At 40.8% G+C, this 20,061-nt stretch overlaps 1 protein-coding gene and 1 long non-coding RNA gene across 2 annotated transcripts; one reads left to right on the forward strand and one right to left on the reverse strand.

Moving 5' to 3' along the window:
- Window positions 1-858: 858 nt before the first annotated feature.
- On the forward strand, window positions 859-19,677 carry LOC115795918 (unconventional myosin-VIIa-like). The gene is made up of 49 exons (XM_030752058.1): window positions 859-870; window positions 1,056-1,157; window positions 1,275-1,427; window positions 2,399-2,467; window positions 2,552-2,667; window positions 2,746-2,873; window positions 2,973-3,115; window positions 3,334-3,447; window positions 3,547-3,700; window positions 4,287-4,363; window positions 4,463-4,582; window positions 4,801-4,943; window positions 6,419-6,629; window positions 6,731-6,866; window positions 6,968-7,134; window positions 7,363-7,503; window positions 9,180-9,338; window positions 9,459-9,551; window positions 9,767-9,861; window positions 10,171-10,243; window positions 10,353-10,454; window positions 10,756-10,872; window positions 10,988-11,182; window positions 11,271-11,540; window positions 11,632-11,787; window positions 11,886-11,948; window positions 12,056-12,180; window positions 12,301-12,427; window positions 12,551-12,670; window positions 12,814-12,987; window positions 13,120-13,347; window positions 13,932-14,099; window positions 14,201-14,318; window positions 14,540-14,666; window positions 14,796-14,953; window positions 15,048-15,226; window positions 15,488-15,603; window positions 15,757-15,908; window positions 16,138-16,291; window positions 16,387-16,542; window positions 16,941-17,046; window positions 17,827-17,940; window positions 18,221-18,308; window positions 18,391-18,497; window positions 18,598-18,783; window positions 18,884-19,000; window positions 19,081-19,164; window positions 19,248-19,367; window positions 19,496-19,677. The coding sequence occupies exons 1-49, from the start codon at window positions 859-861 to the stop codon at window positions 19,589-19,591; spliced, it is 6,429 nt and encodes a 2,142-aa protein (XP_030607918.1). The 3' UTR covers window positions 19,592-19,677.
- On the reverse strand, window positions 17,217-17,859 carry LOC115795921 (uncharacterized). The gene is made up of 2 exons (XR_004021277.1): window positions 17,617-17,859; window positions 17,217-17,448 (listed from the first exon to the last, which is right to left on the reverse strand). It is a non-coding gene; the product is annotated as an uncharacterized LOC115795921 (long non-coding RNA).
- Window positions 19,678-20,061: the final 384 nt, after the last annotated feature.

Genomic DNA, 20,061 nt, shown 5'->3' on the forward strand with positions numbered 1-20,061 from the left:
ACATATCATATATTTACATCTTTATTGCAGTGGCAATGAGATGCTCAGCTGTGTCTTCTAAGATTTATACAGATGGGGTTCAAAGGCTGCACACACATTCATTACAACACTCAGTGACATGGGTAACACTGCACCAAGGACATTTATGTAACATCCTAATTTTGGAATCTTATTCAAACAACATCACCTGCATGAACTGTTCATTTCTTCAGTTTGTGCATTTCACCACTGGTCCAGTACAGTAGTAATATATGATTCAGGGAAATAAGCTTCGACACTAACACTGCAGGTTTAAGTTGGAAAAAAAAAATTGGAAAAACTCACTTAAAAGCCAAAATGGGATCAATATAACATGCCCATGAACACACACACACACACACACACACACACACACACACACACACACACACACACACACACACACACACACACACACACAGATCACTCCACTATGAAAGTTTCCCTCTTCCCCTCTGCGTAAGTGATCATTTTCTCTTCCTCCTTAGCAGTCCAAAGTCAAAGTGCCATAAAATCTGTCAGTCATAGGTAAGCTGTGTTTTCTCCTTCCTCATACTGAGACTGGTTCTATAAGACGTGAAGACGAGGACGAGACAGGAATCAATGAAGATCCCAGACTAAAGGATTATTGGTTAGACCGTTTTAATCATTTTCCCTGTGTGACATTAAAAATGCTGCATGATTTTGTTACCCGTGTTCACCTTAAGGTGTGGCACTGAACGCAACGCTATAGATTAAACAAAAGAAACCCCTGAACTCGTCAGTATTTCGGTAATTGTGGCTCATTACGTGGATTTATTTCTTTTTTTTTTCAGGAATTTGAAATAAGGGAAACTTGTGATGTTGAGAAAGGTAAGACTGAAACAAATCTCTCAGTAATAACTTTGGAGATATGAATGTGGATTTTATTGAGAGAACTACTGCTTCCCAGAAAGTCCCTCTGAGAATCACTCTGTATTCACGTAAACTGAAACCTAGTCCCATCATAACTTGAGGACAATGGAAATTTTTTTATATATATATATTTTTTTTTTCAGGGGGAGTGGGTCTGGGTGGACTCAGACATAGGGGTGCCCATTGGAGCTAGGGTCAAAGTAACTCCTTCAGGTCAGCGGTTACTGGTGGACGATGAGGGAAAGGTAAACGCTGTTTTACTTTCACAGAGCAAAAATGAAGATCACTCACGTCAAACATCGTCAAACAGCAACAGATTTCATAGCAAATTTAAGTATATTCCTTCTTTTCCTTTTCATCAGGAGCAGAGTTTGTCACCGGAGCAGGAAGCCTCCCTCAAGATCATGCACCCTACATCAGTGGAGGGGGTGGACGACATGATCAAACTTGGGGACATGACAGAAGCCGGCCTCCTCAGGAACCTGCTGCTCAGACACAAAAAAGGCATCATCTATGTGAGCCACAAGTGGAACACACACACACGCTGGAGGAAAAATATATATTTGGTCACCAGTGTTTTTAACGCTTGGATCTTAAATCCCCGACTTAATGTCAAGTATCTTTATTGTCACTGTATAAATGTGACACAGCAGAGCATCGCCCAGAGCCAAATATGAGAAACAAAAAGCAGATTATGAGAAAGAGAAGAATAAAAAACAGATTCAAACTCAGCCGACAATAATTTACTAAAATAAAGCAGTTATCAAGTATAATCAATTAAATGTAGTCAACGTGATTTTAAAATATTAACTAACACAAGTCGATATCATGTTAAACCTTGTGCCCAATGACAGCTGGGATCCCTGACCCTGAACTGAATGAGTGGTTTAAAAAATTGGATGGAAAAATGAATTTATTTATTTGTAAGGGTTGATAACTCCCAGATCAGCTCACCTTGATCACCTTCCAGCCATGCACGAGTTTTCTGAGATCTCTTTTGCTGGGATTTCATTTTCTAAACCAGCGTCAATGAATTTGTGCCAAATCAGAACACAAAATATTTAAATGTCCAGGTACAGTAGATCATTTCCTCAGAGTTCACACATACTTCACCATGGAACATTTATTTTCACCATTTTTTTTTTTACTTGATTTAAAAGATAATATTTTACCCAATATGAAACCAAAATACAGATGCTGTAAGATGAATCATTTTACAGGTGTGGTGGACAAACTTTGCAGTGCCTCCACTGCATTTCTGCTCTTTCTAAATGTCCGCAGTCATAGATATAGATATAAATAAGCATTTATAGGCTTTAGTAATCTAGCTCTGTCTTTCCCTGTGACTGAAACTTGCACTCTATTAGACAGGAGGCTTACATCTGATGCAAATACAGATACATATAGTAATTTAGGACCCTTAATATAATTTTGGTTGAAGTTAAAGGAGACTCATTTCTAATGCAGCATTTTTCTGATTCTGTAGACCTACACAGGCTCAGTGCTGGTGGCCGTGAATCCATACAAAGATTTTCCAATTTACTCTGATGAGCAGGTAAGGCTTTGCTCGATTGATGACTTCAATCTAATGGCACAGTGATGTACTTCATGCATGCACCCTCTTTTTTATTCCCTTCAGGTGAGGTTATACCATGGGCAGAAACTTGGAGAGCTCCCGCCACACATCTTTGCCATCGCCGAGGCCTGCTACTTTAACATGACTCGCCATCTCAGAAACCAGTGCTGCATCATCAGGTCAGAACCATCTCGGCTTGTTCACTGAAAGTCTTTCATCCTTTGCAACTGCTCATTGATTCAATCCATCTCTCTCAGCGGGGAGTCTGGAGCAGGGAAGACGGAGAGCAGTAAACTAATCCTGCAGTACCTGGCAGCAGTCAGCGGTGAGCTCTCTCAGCAGCAGATTGAAAAGCAGATTCTGGAGTCCAACCCGATTCTAGAAGGTACACAACCTCAGGACCGCAAAGAGCAGACAATCATTTATGAAGTGGTGTCTTTATGGGGCACAGAGAACCAATAACTGCTTTTTCTTTGTATTGCAGCGTTTGGAAATGCCAAAACAGTCCGCAATGACAACTCCAGTCGCTTTGGGAAATATTTGGAAATCTTCTTTAACGTGGATGGAATGATTGAAGGCGCGCGAGTGGAGCAGTATCTTCTAGAAAAGTCTCGTGTTTGTCATCAGGTGAGTCAGCTCTGTTTAAACAACCCAGTTGTTATCTTTGCCTCACACACAGTTTGTTGTGTTTCAAGCTCGTGTGTTACTGTTGCTATTGTCACAATCAGTAATATAACTGAGGAGTGAAGCTGAAGAAAATATGTTCCCTTCCAGCCAAACATAAAACTTTACACAAGCTTATCGTTTTGTAACACTAATGATTAATTTGTCCTCTACAACCTTAGGCTCTGGAGGAGCGAAATTACCACATATTTTATTGCCTGCTGGCAGGAATCACAGCAGAGGAGAAAAAAACCCTGAGCCTCGGGAATGCTAAGGAATATAAATTCCTTACCAAGGTATTTCAATAAGGAAGGTCGAGGATGAAGTTGTCAAAAAAAACATGTTATGTTTTCCATTTACTGTAGGCATTTTAAAGCTTGTTTCTAAATCTTTAGGGCAACTGCATCACCTGCGGGGGACGAGACGATGCTAAAAGCTACAGCCGTATTTGTTCTGCCCTAAAAACCCTGACTTTCACAGGAAACCAGTGTCAGGAAATCTTCAAGCTCCTGGCAGCCATACTGCACCTGGGAAATGTCTGCTTTGAGGGTGAGCATTCAGAATTAAAGAGTGCCTTAAGATTTTACTCTACGCATAGTGTAATTCAGTTTAATTTTTAAAATCATTCCCGTAGCTGAGCTCAACAAAGCAGCTATTCAAGTGCTGCCGCACCATTCATCCGGCACATCTGTAGTCCTAATTTTAAGGAATGCTACATTTGGATTTAGTACCAAAAACAGGCACATACTAAGAGTGGTGATCCCATAACTAGAACTGATGAAGGCATGTGGTAATCCAGTCAGATCAATTATGTGTGACAAGTAACTTTATAACAGTTGTTTGCTTGTTTTTATAATGAATATTTCTTTGTTTCATTAACACCACAGGACCTAAATAATAATAATAATAATAATAATAATAATAATAATAATAATAATAATAATAATAATAATAATAATAATAATAATAATAATAATAATAATAATAATAATACATGTGTGAATCACTAGACTGGTTGTGACATCTTACACACACGTACTTTTAAAATTCACCGTAATCTCATTTCACAGGATTGGTCTTTACAGCTCTTTTTGTGCTCTTTGTGTTGTTTCATGTGATCTTGTGTTTCCATCAGCCACCACTCAAAATAACCTGGAAAGCAGTGGCGTCAGCAAATCACAACATTTCAGCGTGGCGGCATCACTACTGGAGGTAAGTCTCCTGCTCTGTTAGCAGGTAATATGTGCTTCTTCTTTTTTTTAATCACAAAGCACTAGTAAAGTTTTTTCAATGTGTTTCTTCTGCCTACAGGTGGAGAAGCCCATCCTGGAGACCAATCTGACCCATCGAACCTTTAGGACCACCCGAGAAAGGGTGACCAAACCCCTCAGCTGTGAGCAGGCTGCAGACTGCAGAGACGCCTTTGTCAAGGTAATAAGAGCGAGCCAGCGACAGCAAATCGGTGTTTGGTGTTTCCTTATTGTTTTCTGGCTTAAGATCAAAGAAATGTGGACTCTATAAATGGATTTGTATTTTATGAAGAAGTGCTCCAGTTACAAAAGTTACTCAGCAGGTTTTCAGAAACTCTTATTCTTCTTTTCCTTGATATTCCTCAGTTTAGTGTGACTGATTTATTGCTGTTCTCTCAGGCCATCTACAATAAGCTGTTCATATGGATTGTTGGGAAAATCAACAGTGTCATCTATAAGAAGCTGACCAGCAACTCCAAATCGTCCTACCTGTCCATCGGCCTGCTTGACATCTTTGGCTTTGAGAACTTCAATACAAACAGGTCAGTTTTTCTCTGTACTTCTGTACCTGATGTCTATTTAGTGCAGCAGCCCTGAGAGGTCAAATGCAATTTAAGAAAACACCAGCAAACAGATAAATGCTGCAAAAGCACACAAAACACAGTGGAAGTGTTTTCAGGGAGACAACAACGTGATGGAACAGCTGTGGAAATGACAAACGGCCAATAGTAAACATGATTATGTGAATCATGCAATTAAAATGCACCTTACCTTTTATTTTCTTTTGGGGTGGGGGTGGGGGGTCAACTTCCTTTGTTTTGTTTTGATGCTTCAATGTGCTTTCCGTTGTGTTTTATTCAACTTTTCTTTTTGCTAGAATTTTCCTAAGTTGCAGTGCATTTGTGCTCTCAGAGCCACCATAGCTTTGTAATTCAGCTGATAAATTCATTCTCATGGCAACCTTATGGCAACTGCGATGGATGGATGGATGGATGGATGGATGGATGGATGGATGGATGGATGGATGGATGGATGGATGGGGCAAAGTGTGAAAACTTTTTCTGATTAGATTTTTGTTTCATTTTGTATTAATTCAGTTTAGTTCACAAAATTATTTAATTTTTTTTTTTTAGTTTTAGTTCTGTTTAGTTTGATTTAACTATAATAACCTTGGCCTGAACTGTTGATACAAAGGAGGATGGAGCCATGCTTTCATGTTGTTTACTCAAAATTTACACAAATTCCCATCCTACCGAGTGTTGCAGCAGAATTCAGACTTACCAGAGCAGGCCATGTTTCCAGTCTTCTAATATCCAGTTTTAGTGAGCCTGTGTGAACTGTGGCCTCTGTTTCCTGTGCTTAGCTGATAGGAGTGGCACTCAGTGTGGTCTTCTGCTGCTATACTCCATCACTGCATTGTGCTTTTGGCGATGCTCTTCTGCATACCTTGGATGTAACGAGTTGTTATTTGAGTTGCTGTTGCCTTTCTATCAGCTTGAAGCATTCTGGCCATTCTCCGCTGAGCTCTGACATCAACAAGGCATTTTTACCCAGAGAGCTGCTGCTCACTGGATATTTTTCTTTTCAGACCGTTCTCTGTGAACCCTCGAGAAGGTTGCATGGGATACTCCCAGTAGATCAGCAACTGCTGAAATATTATTTAGATATTTGCTTCACAAATATTGAAACAGCTGAACCTAATAAAGCAGATGATAAAGTGGTTCATGAGTGTGTATTGCTAGTATCCTCATTTTGACCCCTTCATAGCTGAGTGAAGTCAAACATATTTCCCATATATCCATTGTCCGTGGATAGCTGTTACCTTTCTGAGAAAGAGATTTGAGAAAATAACACCTCTTTTTGTTGTGGCTACAGTTTAAAAATTCCCCAATTTTGACATATTTATGGAGTATTAGACCACAAACAGAGCTGGTATTTCAAAAAGTGATACTAGAATCATTATTATCATCTAATTTTCATAGATGTCACTATTTACAGGCCATCCTTTATTTTACAGTTTTGAGCAGCTTTGCATTAATTTTGCCAATGAGAAGCTGCAGCAGTTCTTTGTGGGCCACATCTTCAAGCTTGAGCAGAAGGAGTACCTGAAACAGGGCGTCGTGTGGGATAACATCAACTTTAGTGACAATCAGAGCGTCCTCGACCTTCTGGCTGGAATTCCCTGTAACGTGTTGGCTCTCATTGATGAAGAGAGCCATTTTCCAAAGGTGTGCTTCTACTGAGATTTATTATTTAAGGCCCCATCCTAAACATTTATTTTAAAAACCTACTGTGAGAGCATTTTTATTAAAAATTTGGTTGGTTACAGGGTACAGATGCTACCATGCTAAAGAAGATGAACCAGCAGTACAAAGACAACGAAAACTACATTGGTGCCAGGAGTGATCATGGCACACACTTTGGGATCCGTCACTTTGCTGGCCTGGTTCACTATGACTCCAGTGGTAGGCAAGCAGACAGTAAATATTCAAATCTTAACCAATGCAGGGTGCCCGGGGGTGCAGTAATACTTTGTACTTTGTTTTTGTTTTTCCACCCTTTTCAGGTTTCTTGGAAAAGAACAGAGATGCTGTCAGTTCTGACATCATCAAGATGGTTGACGTGTCCACCAATAAGCTACTGCGTCAGATATTTGAAGCAGAGCTTTCGACCAATGGGATTAAGGCTGCTGTAAATAAGAAGTTCATCATGACCCCCAGCAACTCTCTGCGGGTATGACTGGATAAATTCATATCTGATCCTCCTGCAAACTGCAGTAAATGTTCATAGTACAGCAAAAGTTTTTCCTTTTAACTTACTGGTAGATATTTAAGACAGTTCTGAGGTGTTTACTTTTTTAGAAAGGGTTTATTTGACATAGAAGGCACTGCCTTGATAACAGCATCAGTGTGATAGCTGTCATTGTCTCATTGTGAGTTTTTCCCTCTGTCATCCTTGCAGGGACATGCTGACGTTCGTAAACAAGTCCCGACGCTGAGCGGTCAGTTCCGTCAGTCTCTGGACTCCCTGATGAAGGCTCTGTCTGGCTGTCAGCCTTTCTTCATCCGCTGCTTCAAACCCAACAATGACAAGCAGTTTGAGGTGAATGAGCAACTACTGCTGTTGCTACACCAACACCATATAGTTGCTATGTATACTGAGCAATTATTTATGCAACAACAAAAAAGAGGGGAAAGTTGCAACAAAGTGTTTACCGTGTTTACCAAAATGAAGCCATTTCCTTTAAATCTAGTTGTTTCCCAAAATTACAAGGATGCTGCTGTTTTTTGGGGGGGTTTTTATTGGTTTTATTTTTTTAGTTTACTACCAGTCTTTGCAATAGACCTCGTTCTACTTTGTGCCATAAACCAACTGAGCAAACTTCCTGTTAGATATAGCGTGCTATCACAGAGAGTAAAGTACAATGCTGCATTTCTAACTGGTGAGCGTTTCTCACCCTTTGGATTTAGACTAGGATTTAGCAGCCCGGCATGTTCTGTTGCTCGTTCCACCACTCTGGCCCAGCTCAGCAACTACTGAGCAGATTGTCTTGAAACAGTCAGACAATTGTCAGGGCGTGTTTTTTATTTGTGAAGGAAGACACCTGAAACACTTTAATTTAAAAATGAAGACATCACAAGATATCACATGTACACGGGCCAGTCTTGTTCTGGGAGACACAGGCCTTCCCAGCCAACTGCCTGTGCTCCCTTCCCCAGAAAGAGTGCTGCTCTAAGCTAAACATAACAATTTTATACTACAAGCGCTATCAATTCAAAAACAGATGGAGAGAGCCGTGGTTTAGACTTGGCCTTCTCAGATTGGTTCGTCCAGTGGCTGTTCCGGCATCATGGCACAAGCTTCTCCAATCAGCAATAAAAGCACAGTAAAAGAAACACACACCTTCCCCTCTCACATGTTCCTAATCATGACTTGGCAGTTTTATTCTCCTTAGTAACAGAGTCCAATGAAGTACATACACCCCTCCTTAGACACAGATGTACATGTTTTGGCAAAATCTTTAAGGATAAGATAAAAATATTCTTCTCAGAGACAGAGAAGGTCATAAATAAGATAAATATATCGCCCAAAGGCCGTGAAGTTGGTCTGGCGACCAGTGGTCTCCCATCTGTCTGCGCGCTGTCTAATGTATTATTTAATTGTCTATTATTTGCTTCAGCCACTGTTTAGTTATTTTAACTCAGTCACTATTTTGATCATTTTAATTCGACTACTGATTATACATTATTTGATTCAAGTATTAATTTATCATTTAATCAACTACTATTTAGAGCTTTGAGTCAACTGCCAATTATTAATTTAATTCAATTATTAATCTAATAATTTAATTTATTCACTTATTTAATCATTGATTGATTCACTATTTAATTAATCACTTGATTGCAATTTTACTCTGAAACATAATAATTTTATAATTAAAAATAAGACTCAACACAATCATAACCCCAAGTTATGATGTGGCAAAGTTTTCTTAGTCTGTAGTGCCATCAGTAGGCCAAAATGACCCTGTGAAATCTCAGCACCTGCTAAAAGGATTGGTGACCAAACTTTTCCTCCAGCCTCCCCGAGGTTGGTAGCTGTTGTATTATCGACCTGGTCATTTAATCCTGGACGCGCTATCGAGCTGCTGACATTTCTGCAGACTGTCGACTCAGAAATCACATCCGTCTCCGGCCGGAAAAAATCAAAGGCAGAGAGTTGATGTGATAAGAGAACCCACAGAATATTCACAGCCACTCTAATCTGTTCTCCTCTAGGTGTTTGACAGAGAGCTGTGTATGCGTCAGCTGAGATACTCCGGCATGATGGACACAATCCGTATCCGGAAGCTGGGATTTCCCATTCGACACACCTTTGCCGATTTCTTAAAGCGCTACAGGGTGCTGCTGAAGACGACCGTCTGTGACCCCAAAACTGTTAAGTCATGATCCATTATATTTGTGGGGCCCAACAAATGAAAACGAGTCTTTTTTTCTTTCCTCTGGAGGAATTTGGGCCTGTCTTCAGCCCTTAACAGATATTTACTGTCTCTCCAGGCGTCTGCTGCAGCCTGTTGTAAAGCCATCTGCGAGGAAGTGATCGGAGGAGAGGGTGAATGGAAAACAGGCAATACCAAAATTTTCCTGAAGGTGAGGAAAACTTCTAATTCACACCAGGCTGTGTTGTAGCTTTTTCTCAAGGAGCAAGACATCACAAAACACTGAACTTATTATGAACGAGACGTTTCATCTCTCTGAGATTATTGCAGAACAACAATTCATTCGAATTCATTTTGGAATATGACTGCAAAGATTAAGGTTTTCTGGACACACCAGAAAGTAAAACAAAAATCCCTTTATTGCAGGATTCCCATGATGCTGTCCTGGAGCGGCTGAGGGAACTAGAGCTCAGCAGAGTAGCTGTGGTGATCCAGAGAGTCATGCTGGGACACAGAGACAGGTGCAGTTCCTATGAAAAGTAGAGTGGAAATATGAAATACGACATGGTGCACGTTCATATTCAGTATAAAGGGGACGCATAAAGGAAATGACTGCACACTTGAATATTTAAAAATAGATTTAAATTATTAAAAATTCCCTCTCAAGATTCTCTCCATGTAATAACTACTATGCGTATCACTGCATCTCATCTGTGTGAGTTTGCTAAAAGAAAAAAAGGCATAAATAGATGGTGTGTGAATTGCAGCTAGCTGAGGAAATTGCTTTTTTACTGACTTACTAAAATGCTTCACTTCAAACCTGTTTTTAGAAAGTCTTTTCTGAGGAAGCGGAGGGCAGCTGTGGTGCTGCAGAGGTGTTGGAGATCCTACAGAAATAGAAAGGTTTGATGACCTTTTATGGAGAGCTCAGAGCTCGTAGCTGACAGAATACCTTTAAGGAGGACTCGCCTGAGCTTCTGTAACCTTTATTTCCCCCTTCTGGTCCGACCAGGTTCAGCGCGGCTTTGATCGGCTGGCATCAAAGATCCGAAGCCGGAAGCTTCAGTTAAAGTACCAAAAGCAGCGGAACGCAGCAGTCCTCATACAGGCGCAGGCATGTGCCCTAGATAGCGCTGTTTTACTCTATTTTATTGCATAATAAATATTTAGTGTGATATGTTACTTTATATTCTCGGGAATATTGGGGGGGGGGGGGAGAGAGATCACTGTATTTTATCAGATTGTAGACATTTTACAGTGGCTTTCAATGCAATTGGGATGTTTTAGCAAATAATCTTATTAAAGTCTATTTCACATATCAGGCATTGTGTATTTTCAGTATATTTGATTAATTATTAATATTTTTGTTATTGTATAAATGATTCACCTTAAATTGCATTGATGATTGGATTTAGGTACGAGGCTACACGGCGAGGAAGGACTGGAAGAAGAAGAGAGAGGCAGTCATACGGCTGCAGGCTCACACACGAGGAGTACTGGCCAGGAGAGAAGTTCAGTCCATGAGGGACGTGGTGAGTGCTCAAAATCTTGTAGTTAAAATTACACCAGTCGGAAAAAGAGCACCCTCTGAAACCTTTTTGTGTCTTTTCTCCCAAACAATTAAAGAAAAAGAGCAAGAAATCACAGGCCTTAGTTTTAGAGATGGACAGTCCGAACGATGACCTGGATGCCTTGGTGCTTAAAGAGCGGCTAGAAGAAGTCATCTGGTCGCAGCGGGAGGATGTCGAGTCAGTCTCGGATCAGGGATCAGACGACAACACGTATGAGCTTCACGCCACACCTCCAGTCATAGTAGTAAAAGAAGAAACATCCGAATCTGAGGTTAGCTGATAATTCTGTCATGTTAACATGTCCTAGTTTTTAATTTTAGTGATTTTAACATCCGATTTAAATTCTGTTTTCACTGTAGAGTCGGAGCAGTCCAGAACCTGTTGTGGAAAAATCTAAGATCACGAAGCCAGAGTTGATCATCACACCGCCGTCAAAGTCAGCAACCCCGACCCCTTCGGTGGAAAAAGAGGAGGAGGAGGAGGAGGACGATGACTATGATGACGACAGTGACGAGTTTTCATTCTACAAGTTCAGCCAGCGTCACTTCCAGGACAATGCTAACCACACACACATCACCTACAGGCTCAAGAAGTCTCTCCTGCATCACGACGATGAGGGTGATGCACTGGTGAGGAGTCAGACAGGAACGAGACAAAGCTGTGTCACCGTCAAGACTTCTCTCCTCACTCACAGATTTTCCTTCCTCTCCTCACCTCCAGGCATGTCTGACTATATGGTGGATCATTATGCGTTTCATGGGGGATATACCAGAACCCAAATCTTCAGATTCAGTATCTGTGGCATCAAGCATCTCATCCCATCCTCTGCCCAGCAGGCAGGGCAGGAGGCTGAGCAACTTGGTGGGATTGGACGAGGTAAACTATTACATATGCCTTATTACTACGCTGAAAAAAAACTAAAACAAAAAAAAAATAACTATTTAACCTCTAATTATGATGTCACTTCTGGACAGAAAATACTGAGGAAGAACAAGAAAAAGTTTGGAAACAGAAAAGCCTCTGCTATCCCTGAGGAGGTGCTTATAATACTCATAATTCAGTCTTTTTGTGTGTGTGTGTGTGTGAGTCGATTCATGATGCTTAATGTATGATTACAATTTTTTACTGTTGTCATCGTAACCAGCCAGAAAACTTGACAGAAGACGAGGATGTTATGATCGGAGAGGGTCCCACGCTGCACAGGCCGCTTTCAGACCTGGAGAAACTTCACATCATCATCGGCTACGCTCTGTCCAAACGAGACATATGGTAAACACTGCCTTTCAAGTCACATGAAGAATAAACAGTATGATATTTCTGAAAACAGTGAGGATGCATTGTTTATTAGTTATTTACCTTTTTTTGTTTTGCGGCTCTCTCTCTGTGCAGGGATGAGATCTACTGTCAGATCTGTAAGCAGCTGGTGAAAAATGGGAACAGGAGGAGTCGCATGCAAGGCTGGACTCTCCTCTCCATCTGCCTGGGGATTTTTCCCCCTACAGACTTCTTCAAGAAGGTCAGACTAATATTTCAAGTTGATTCCAGGAAATTCCGTATTTTGTCCTCGCTGCATTACTTTACTTAAATTTAGCCAAGTTATCATCATGTTGTTTACTGTGTCCTGTTCTCTGCTTTACAGTATCTGCAGAATTTTCTCCGCAGGGGGCCGAATGGTTACAGGGAGTATTGTACTAAGCGCCTGCATCGTATTTTAGCCAATGGAGCAAGAACAGAGTTGCCTTGCTGGATAGAGCTACAGGTAAACTGCGGAATGAGCTACATTATGGTGCTAAGGTCACCGTTTATTTCATTTTTCTTTTTGGTCAGCAGCAACATGAATTTCTTGGCCAGGATTCTGGTTGGAAAAAGAGTTTTTTTGTTCTTGTTTCCACACTCTGATAGGCTGCCAAGTCCAAGAAGCCCATAGATAAGACTGTGACAATACCGGATGGTCGAATGATCAGTATCCATCTGGAATCAGCCTCCACATCTGCTGAAGTCTGCCAAGACGTGGCCAATGACATTGGTCTTAAAGACACCTACGGATTCTCCCTGTACATTAGCCTCTATGAGAAGGTCAGCGTTTGCTTCTCGTTTTAAAACAAAACTTGGTTATCCTTTATCTTCTGGCCATAGTATCAGAATATTTACTAGTCCAGTACAGATAGATTCAATCACTCATTCATCTTGCTGGCCTTTCATCTCCAGATATGGTCTCTGGGCAGCTCTGGGATGCACGTGCTGGATGCAGTGTCTCAGTGCGAGCAGGAGATGAGGAGGCAGGGCAAAGTGGAGAAGGACACCCCATGGTCGCTGTCCCTCCGTAAGGAACTGTTCACGCCCTGGCACAGCTGTTCACTAGATGAAACCAGCACAGAGCTCATCTACAGGCAGGTCATCAAGGACATCAAGTCAGGAGAATACAGCGAAGGGAAGGTAAGGCTTCTCACTCATTTCCTGAAGTATTATGGAAAACAGCATTTGTCTAGTTTTTTGGTGGATTATCTTCTCATGTATGGCATAAAGAACAAAAGTGGCACTCTTTGCTGCTGGACCAACATTTAAGAGACCTTAGGGTAATTTTGCAGCAGACTCTTCCCGTTAACAGCCATAATTAGGCTGGCTTATCACTTACAATAGTTTTTGTTGCTGTTTGATCAGATTAGTTCAAGCCAGCAAAACTGCTGCAGCCTGAGAAGTGGCTCATGAATAATTAGTTTGATGGCATTTTTATTGTAACGATAGAACAACTGAAAAACCCACAAAGACTTCTCATTCGGTCCTGCTGCTCCTTGTGATAAACTACATAACCGTGGTAACAGTAAATCTAATATTGGAGGAAAGCCCTTTACTGTACTGTGGTGCTGAACGCTATTTCTTTTCCCATGTTATTTATTGAGATCTACTATTTCTAATTTGTAATAGGTATCAGTACAGTTTTCTTTTTTCCAGAATAGGTGTGAGTAAATAACCCACATTTTGCCAACTGCGTCTAATAAACTTGTACTCTATCCTCTCAGGAGGATGATTATATCCAGCTGGCAGCAATGCACTATTACATCAAGTTTGGCTCGGACTACAGCATCGAGAACGTCCACAGGGTGGTTGATGAGTTCATCCCCACCCAGCTTATTGAGAGCAAATCTAAAACAAAGTGGACCCAGTTCATCAGCTCTGCTCACAAAGAGGTGAAGCACTTTTATGTTTTTATGAACAAGGCTGAAGCTTAAAATGCATTTTATTTATGTATTAGTTGCCTCGTGACCATTTTTACGTCCGGATCATGTAGGGTCCTTACATCAGTGGAAAGAAAAACTCGGATGAGGTAAAAGGAGAGCTGGTGGACAGCGCATGCAAGAAATGGGCGCTCCAGTTTTCCAAGTTTTATGAAGTCACAATGATGTCAGGTTAGTCAGCACACAGCTCATTTCCCACAGAGGTTGGTTCTGTGCTTTTATAAGAAGAAAGCTATTACGTTTGTAAGTTTATATTACGTATTCCTATTTGCAAGCGAATGTCACCATGAGATACATTTATGATACAAATTCTCTTGTTGCTACTCAGTGTTTATGAATTTCAGTTCATCACCTACCACCACTTAAAACTTGCAATGCCAATCTGTCCACAGGACCTCCTTTGCCCAAAAGCAGATTCTTTGTGGCTGTAAACTGGAGTGGCGTCTTCTTCATGGAAGGAAGAGATAAGCAACTTCTTGATATTCCTTACATAGAGATAAAGAAAGTCCAGGAGAAGAGGTACAGGTCACTTTTTATCCTTTATTTTTTTTTTTTAACCTTATTTACTGCCTTACAAAGCTTTTTTTTTTTAATTGTGCTTTTAAAATAATCTAATAAAACTGACACTGATGATTATGACCTGTTCAGTGACAGCACCCAGTCCATTAGCTTGATCACAGTCAGAGGAGAGTATGTCCTGAAGTCTGCGGAAGCTGCGGAGATGGGAGCACTGATAGAAAAAAATGTGGAAGGGCTGAGGCAGCGCTCGATGTTTGCGATAGCTCAGCAGGACTTCAGTAAACCAGGTGGGACTGTACAGCATATACAGTACACACAAATACACTCACACACACACACCAAAACACTCACGTCTTTGTCCGTCTCTATTTGCTTCTACAGATGACCCCACTTTCCTGGTTTGTAAACGAGGTGACCTGGTGCAGGTAGACAAGGATAGCGATTCATCTTATGAGATCTATTTCAGAGCCATCAACAAGCGCACCGAAAGCAGGGGTGCAGTCGATAAGAAAATATTGCAGTTCCTGCCAACTCTTACTGAGCCCACTAAAGAAATGCTGGTAAAGTTTCCTTTACCTTACCTGTACCTTACCGACTAGTAGTTATTAATAGTGGATTGAAGCTCGGATGTTTGCTCTAACAGATGTGGGAGATCTGCTTAAGAGACTGATTAAGGTTTTACTGAAAAACATTAAAAGCTGCACATCCAGGCATGAAGCGTTTTCACTGTGAGCTTATACTGTAAGGCTCTGCAGCTACTTAGTTCATGGCATATAACGCCCTCTTGTGGTGCAACTAATGAATTGCTTCTGACCCTGCAGGAACAACTCAATCCAAAACAGGAAAAGAGGAGAGCTTCACTCAATGTTACCACCATTCAAACAGAAGAAACCGTGGCCCCTGTTTCCTTAAAAGAGTTTGCACTTGAGAACTTCAGGTAACACTTAAACTGTACTAGAGGGGTTTTTCTTTTGATTGGTTGTTTTTGCTAAATGGTGCTTCTGGAAAACTCTTCATTTGGCAAATAAAACAGCCCTGATCCTGATAATAATTAAGCTGAGATGTCATGCAAACTCTTTGTCCCTCACAGGGCTGTGGGTAAGGATGCTGGTCGGCATGGTGCCAAAGGAGCCAGCAGGGAGAAACTGTGGGTAATTTCCAGAGAGCCTATCAAACAGCCGCTCCTGCAGAACCTGGTCAATAACTCTGAGCTCAGCAGCCTGGCCTGCAGTGCCTTCACTGATATCCTTTTTAAAAATCTGCTCCTCTGCTGCACGTGACGACAGTTTGGGGTTTGCTTCACAATAGTTATTTGCATTTAAGGATTGCTGGGATTTGTTATGATGACTAAACTGCAGTTTCATGTTTATGAAATTAACTCGTGTCTCTACTGCTGGCTCAGGCACAGAATTGTTCACAGCCACATCGAATTTCAATATAGTTTGTGTGGTTCCTTAATGTTAGTTTCTACCCATCCTGAAGTACATGGGCGACTACCCCCTCAAACATGTTCGCAGTCCTGTAGAGCTGACCAACCAGATCTTTGGTCCAGCCACAAAGCATGAAGAACTGCGGGATGAAATTTACTGCCAGATTATGAGACAGATGACCAGCAACAGCAACAGGTTCTCCAGTGTGCTTCATTGTGTTGGAAAAAAAGAGATTATACACAATCAGTTTCCATCTGATCTTTTTTTCTCTTACTTTCCCTCACTTTCAGTTTGAGCATGGAGCGTGGGTGGCAGCTGATGTGGCTGTGTTCAGGCTTGTTCCCACCCAGTCCAAATTTGGTGAGACACACTCAGCGCTTCCTGGAGTCGCGGTTCAGATACCCACTGGCTACTGGCTGCCTGCACAGGCTGCAGGAGATGCGCAGGTCAGCCTGGAAATAGCGGCACTATTTTTGGTCCCTGGTAGATGCTGGCTCCTACAATGACCATAATGCAGTGCTTCTCAAAGGCCTCACTTCAGAGGCCAAAAAAAGTTCAAATTAGACACAAAAGAATCCAAGTTTAATTTTAAACAAACAAACAAAAAAGAAAAAAAAAATTTCAGCAAGGTAGCCTCAGCCAATTTTTCTTTGTCCCTAAAGAAAATCATAATCATTCATTTGGGTTTTACGCCATATTTTTTCCCGATTATCCTCCACCTGACTGCAGTGGCTCCATGCCTCACTGGTCCCCAGAGAACATATATGCAACACCTATATATGTTACTACATATAGGTTTTGTGTGTCCAAGTCTGTTAAATAATCCTGTGTTTTGTATCCTCAGTAAAAATCCCAGGAATCTTCCTCCCCATCTAATAGAAGTGGACGCCATCCAACAGAACAGCCCCAAGATCTTCCAGAAAATCCACTTCCCAAATGATACAACTGATGTAAGACACTGCACTCTACACAATTTTGTAACCAGTATTAATTTGCATTAACTGGTGCTTTTTGTTTACTAATAGAAGGATGAATTAAACTTAACCATTTCATGCCAGGCTGTATGTAAATATGTGACACTATAGCCAGAAGCTAAAAATAAAAACAGGATGCAGTGATGTGCAGAGCTTATAAACCTGTATTTTATTCACAATAGATCATAGAAAAAATAAATGTTTAAACTGACATTTTGCTATTTGATAAATAATATTAGCTCATTTTGAATTTGATGGCAGCAAGGAGGGACATTTCCAACTAATTAAGTTAACTGCAACAGGTCAGTAACATGAGATAAAAAGAGTATCTCAGGGAGGCAGTTTCTCAGGTGTAAAGATGAGCAGAGGTTCACCAACCTGCAAAAAGACAGTGACTACAAATTATGGAACAATTCCAGAATTATGTTCTTCAGTATAAAATTATGAAAACTTTGAATATCTCATCATCTATGGTACATAATATCAAAAGATTCTGAGAATCTGGAGAAATCTTTGTGCACAAGGGACAAGGTTGAAAATCAGTACTGGATCTGCGATCTTGGGGCTCTCAGGCAGCACTGCATTGAAAACAGACACGATTCTGTCATGGAAATCACTGGAACGCTTCTAGAAATCCCGGTCTGTGAACACAGTTCACTGTGCCATCCTGGAGAGAGAGAGAAAGAATATGAATCAGTATTTTTATTAAATGTCAATTTAATGTTATCACGATTGCTCGTCCTTGCTGTTGTGCAGATAGTCGAGGTGACATCGACAACCACGATTGGAGAGCTGTGCTCCAGCATAGCCAATCAGCTCATCCTGAATTCACCCGAAGGATACGGCCTATACCTGAAAACACAAACCAAGGTGTGTGTGTCTGTGTGTATGTGTGTGTGTGTGTGTGTCTGTGTGTGTGTGTGTGGGGAGGGGTCGCATCAGATCAGTTCATTTTTTTGGATGAAACATCAGATCATAGAGTAATCTGACAGAAAAAGATGAAATTGTTGTGAATTATTTGGACTTCCATGTAGTGGAAGTGGAAGTTTTGTGGTTTGGTTGGGATGTTGTAAATAATATCACAATGCAGACCATATGTAACACTTTTATTTTCAGTTTTACATGATGTTATCTTGTTTTGAATTCTTAGACGGTGAGCATGGAAGAGGAAAAATATTTCTTTGACAGTCTACGGCTAACCTCAGAGCCCCCCAAAAAGGGAAAAAAAGTAAAAGAAGGTAATAGATCAAACTGGCTGCCGTCACTGTTTTATATGTCATTACCTTGTCACATCTAATCAATTTAAATCTTTCTTCTCAGTCAATCAGGCAAATGTACCGTTCTTGGTGATCTATAAGAGGAAGCTCTGGTTCAACGTGAACCCGGGGAAAGATGAGAAAGCAGACCTCACCTTCCATTTCCCACAGGTATCTATATTACAAACGCTCTCTTTATTCAGCTGGATTTTACTCATGTTTAAGATGCACAATTGTCATGATATGTTGGCTCGATTTTGCTGCTATGCAGGAAATGTCCAAGTACCTGCGGGGATACCACAACTGCACCAAAGAAGACATGTTTAGCCTGGGTGGGCTTCTGTTCAGGGTTAAAGTTGACTCAGACAGGTCGCAGTTTGTCATGATTCCCAAAATGCTGAAGGACCTGGTTCCTGCTGACCAGCAAAAAATCATGTCCGGTGAAGACTGGAAGAAGGTAAAACAGAAGCGCCACAGAAACGGTTTATTTCTCAGTACAGAAAATGGAACTGGCACTCCGGTACAAGGCTAATTTTTCTTTTTCATTCTTCTTGCAGCACATCATCTCCTCGTACAAGAAGCAGAGCGGCATCACAGTCCAAGAGGCCAAAATTGCCTTCCTGAAAACCATTTCAAGTTGGCCGACCTTTGGCTGCACCTTCTTTGAAGTTAAAGTGAGTTGGTGGGATTAAGTGGCAGGCACGGTGGCACACAAGAATTTGAGGAAACTTATGTTAAATTGTTTAATTTGCAGCAAACATGTGAATCTAGCTACCCGTCTATAGTTCTGATCAGCATCAACAAGCAAGGTCTCAGCTTAATAGACCTACAAACAAAGGTATGTGCAATAAAAAACACGAGACATTACTGCATTGTTGTTAATCCTAACAAACCGTTGCATCACTTGAAACTTTTTTTTAGGAAACGCTGATAATGCACGAGTACAGCCGCATCACAGAGTACCACAGCAAAGGCAACTCCTTCCAGATGACCATCGGCACCCTGGTCAGGGGCATCAACTTTGTCTGTGAAACCCCACAGGTGAGTGGCTGGCCTTTAAATGTTTTTTTTTTTTTTTATTCATAGCAACATGCAATATTTCTTTTAGAATAAATGTTAAGGACCCCAAATATAATGCGAAAAATCTGCACAATTTTTTTCCTTTTCAGGCTCACACAATCGAAGACCTTCTCAAATCATACATCATCATGTATGAAAAGCAGAGGCAGGCGCCCTTTCAACACAGGAAGAGCATATTTTCTTAAGGTTTCAGTGGCAAAAGCATAGACTTAATGTTATTTTGAATTATATGTATTCCTGCTCAATGTTGCTATATTAATGTATTTTTATGTTTAAAAAAATACAAAATCATCCATCATACAGTTTCTAATAAACAAACATTCACACTTTAATATTTCAGTTTTTATCCCCTCAATTATAGTTCACTTCTATTACTTTAAGAAACTTCTGTGTGTCTACAGCTTACACTGACATTCATGTAACTGTCATGGCATCAAACCAGGATGTTCAGCTGTGTCCTTTTTCTTACAGAGTTTAACAGTAAATCTTGCAGTTATGAAACCGTGATTATAATTTCCTGATGCTTCTTGTGTCTGCTTTTACAAACACACATTTTTTTTAATTACACATTCTGATGAGTGTTAAAAATGAAAAATTGAAACCACTTTTCATCAAGAGATCTGTGCATGCACATCCGCATTGAAACTGCAGCTTC

This window comes from Archocentrus centrarchus, chromosome 17 (assembly GCF_007364275.1).
Source record: "Archocentrus centrarchus isolate MPI-CPG fArcCen1 chromosome 17, fArcCen1, whole genome shotgun sequence".
In the NCBI taxonomy this organism is placed as follows: domain Eukaryota; kingdom Metazoa; phylum Chordata; class Actinopteri; order Cichliformes; family Cichlidae; genus Archocentrus; species Archocentrus centrarchus.

Coding starts and splice junctions, on each gene's coding strand:
- LOC115795918 (XM_030752058.1), top strand. Junction 4,583..4,800: donor GCAGAGACGCCTTTGTCAAG/GTAATAAGAGCG, acceptor CTGTTCTCTCAG/GCCATCTACAATAAGCTGTT. Junction 14,319..14,539: donor TGAAGTCACAATGATGTCAG/GTTAGTCAGCAC, acceptor ATCTGTCCACAG/GACCTCCTTTGCCCAAAAGC.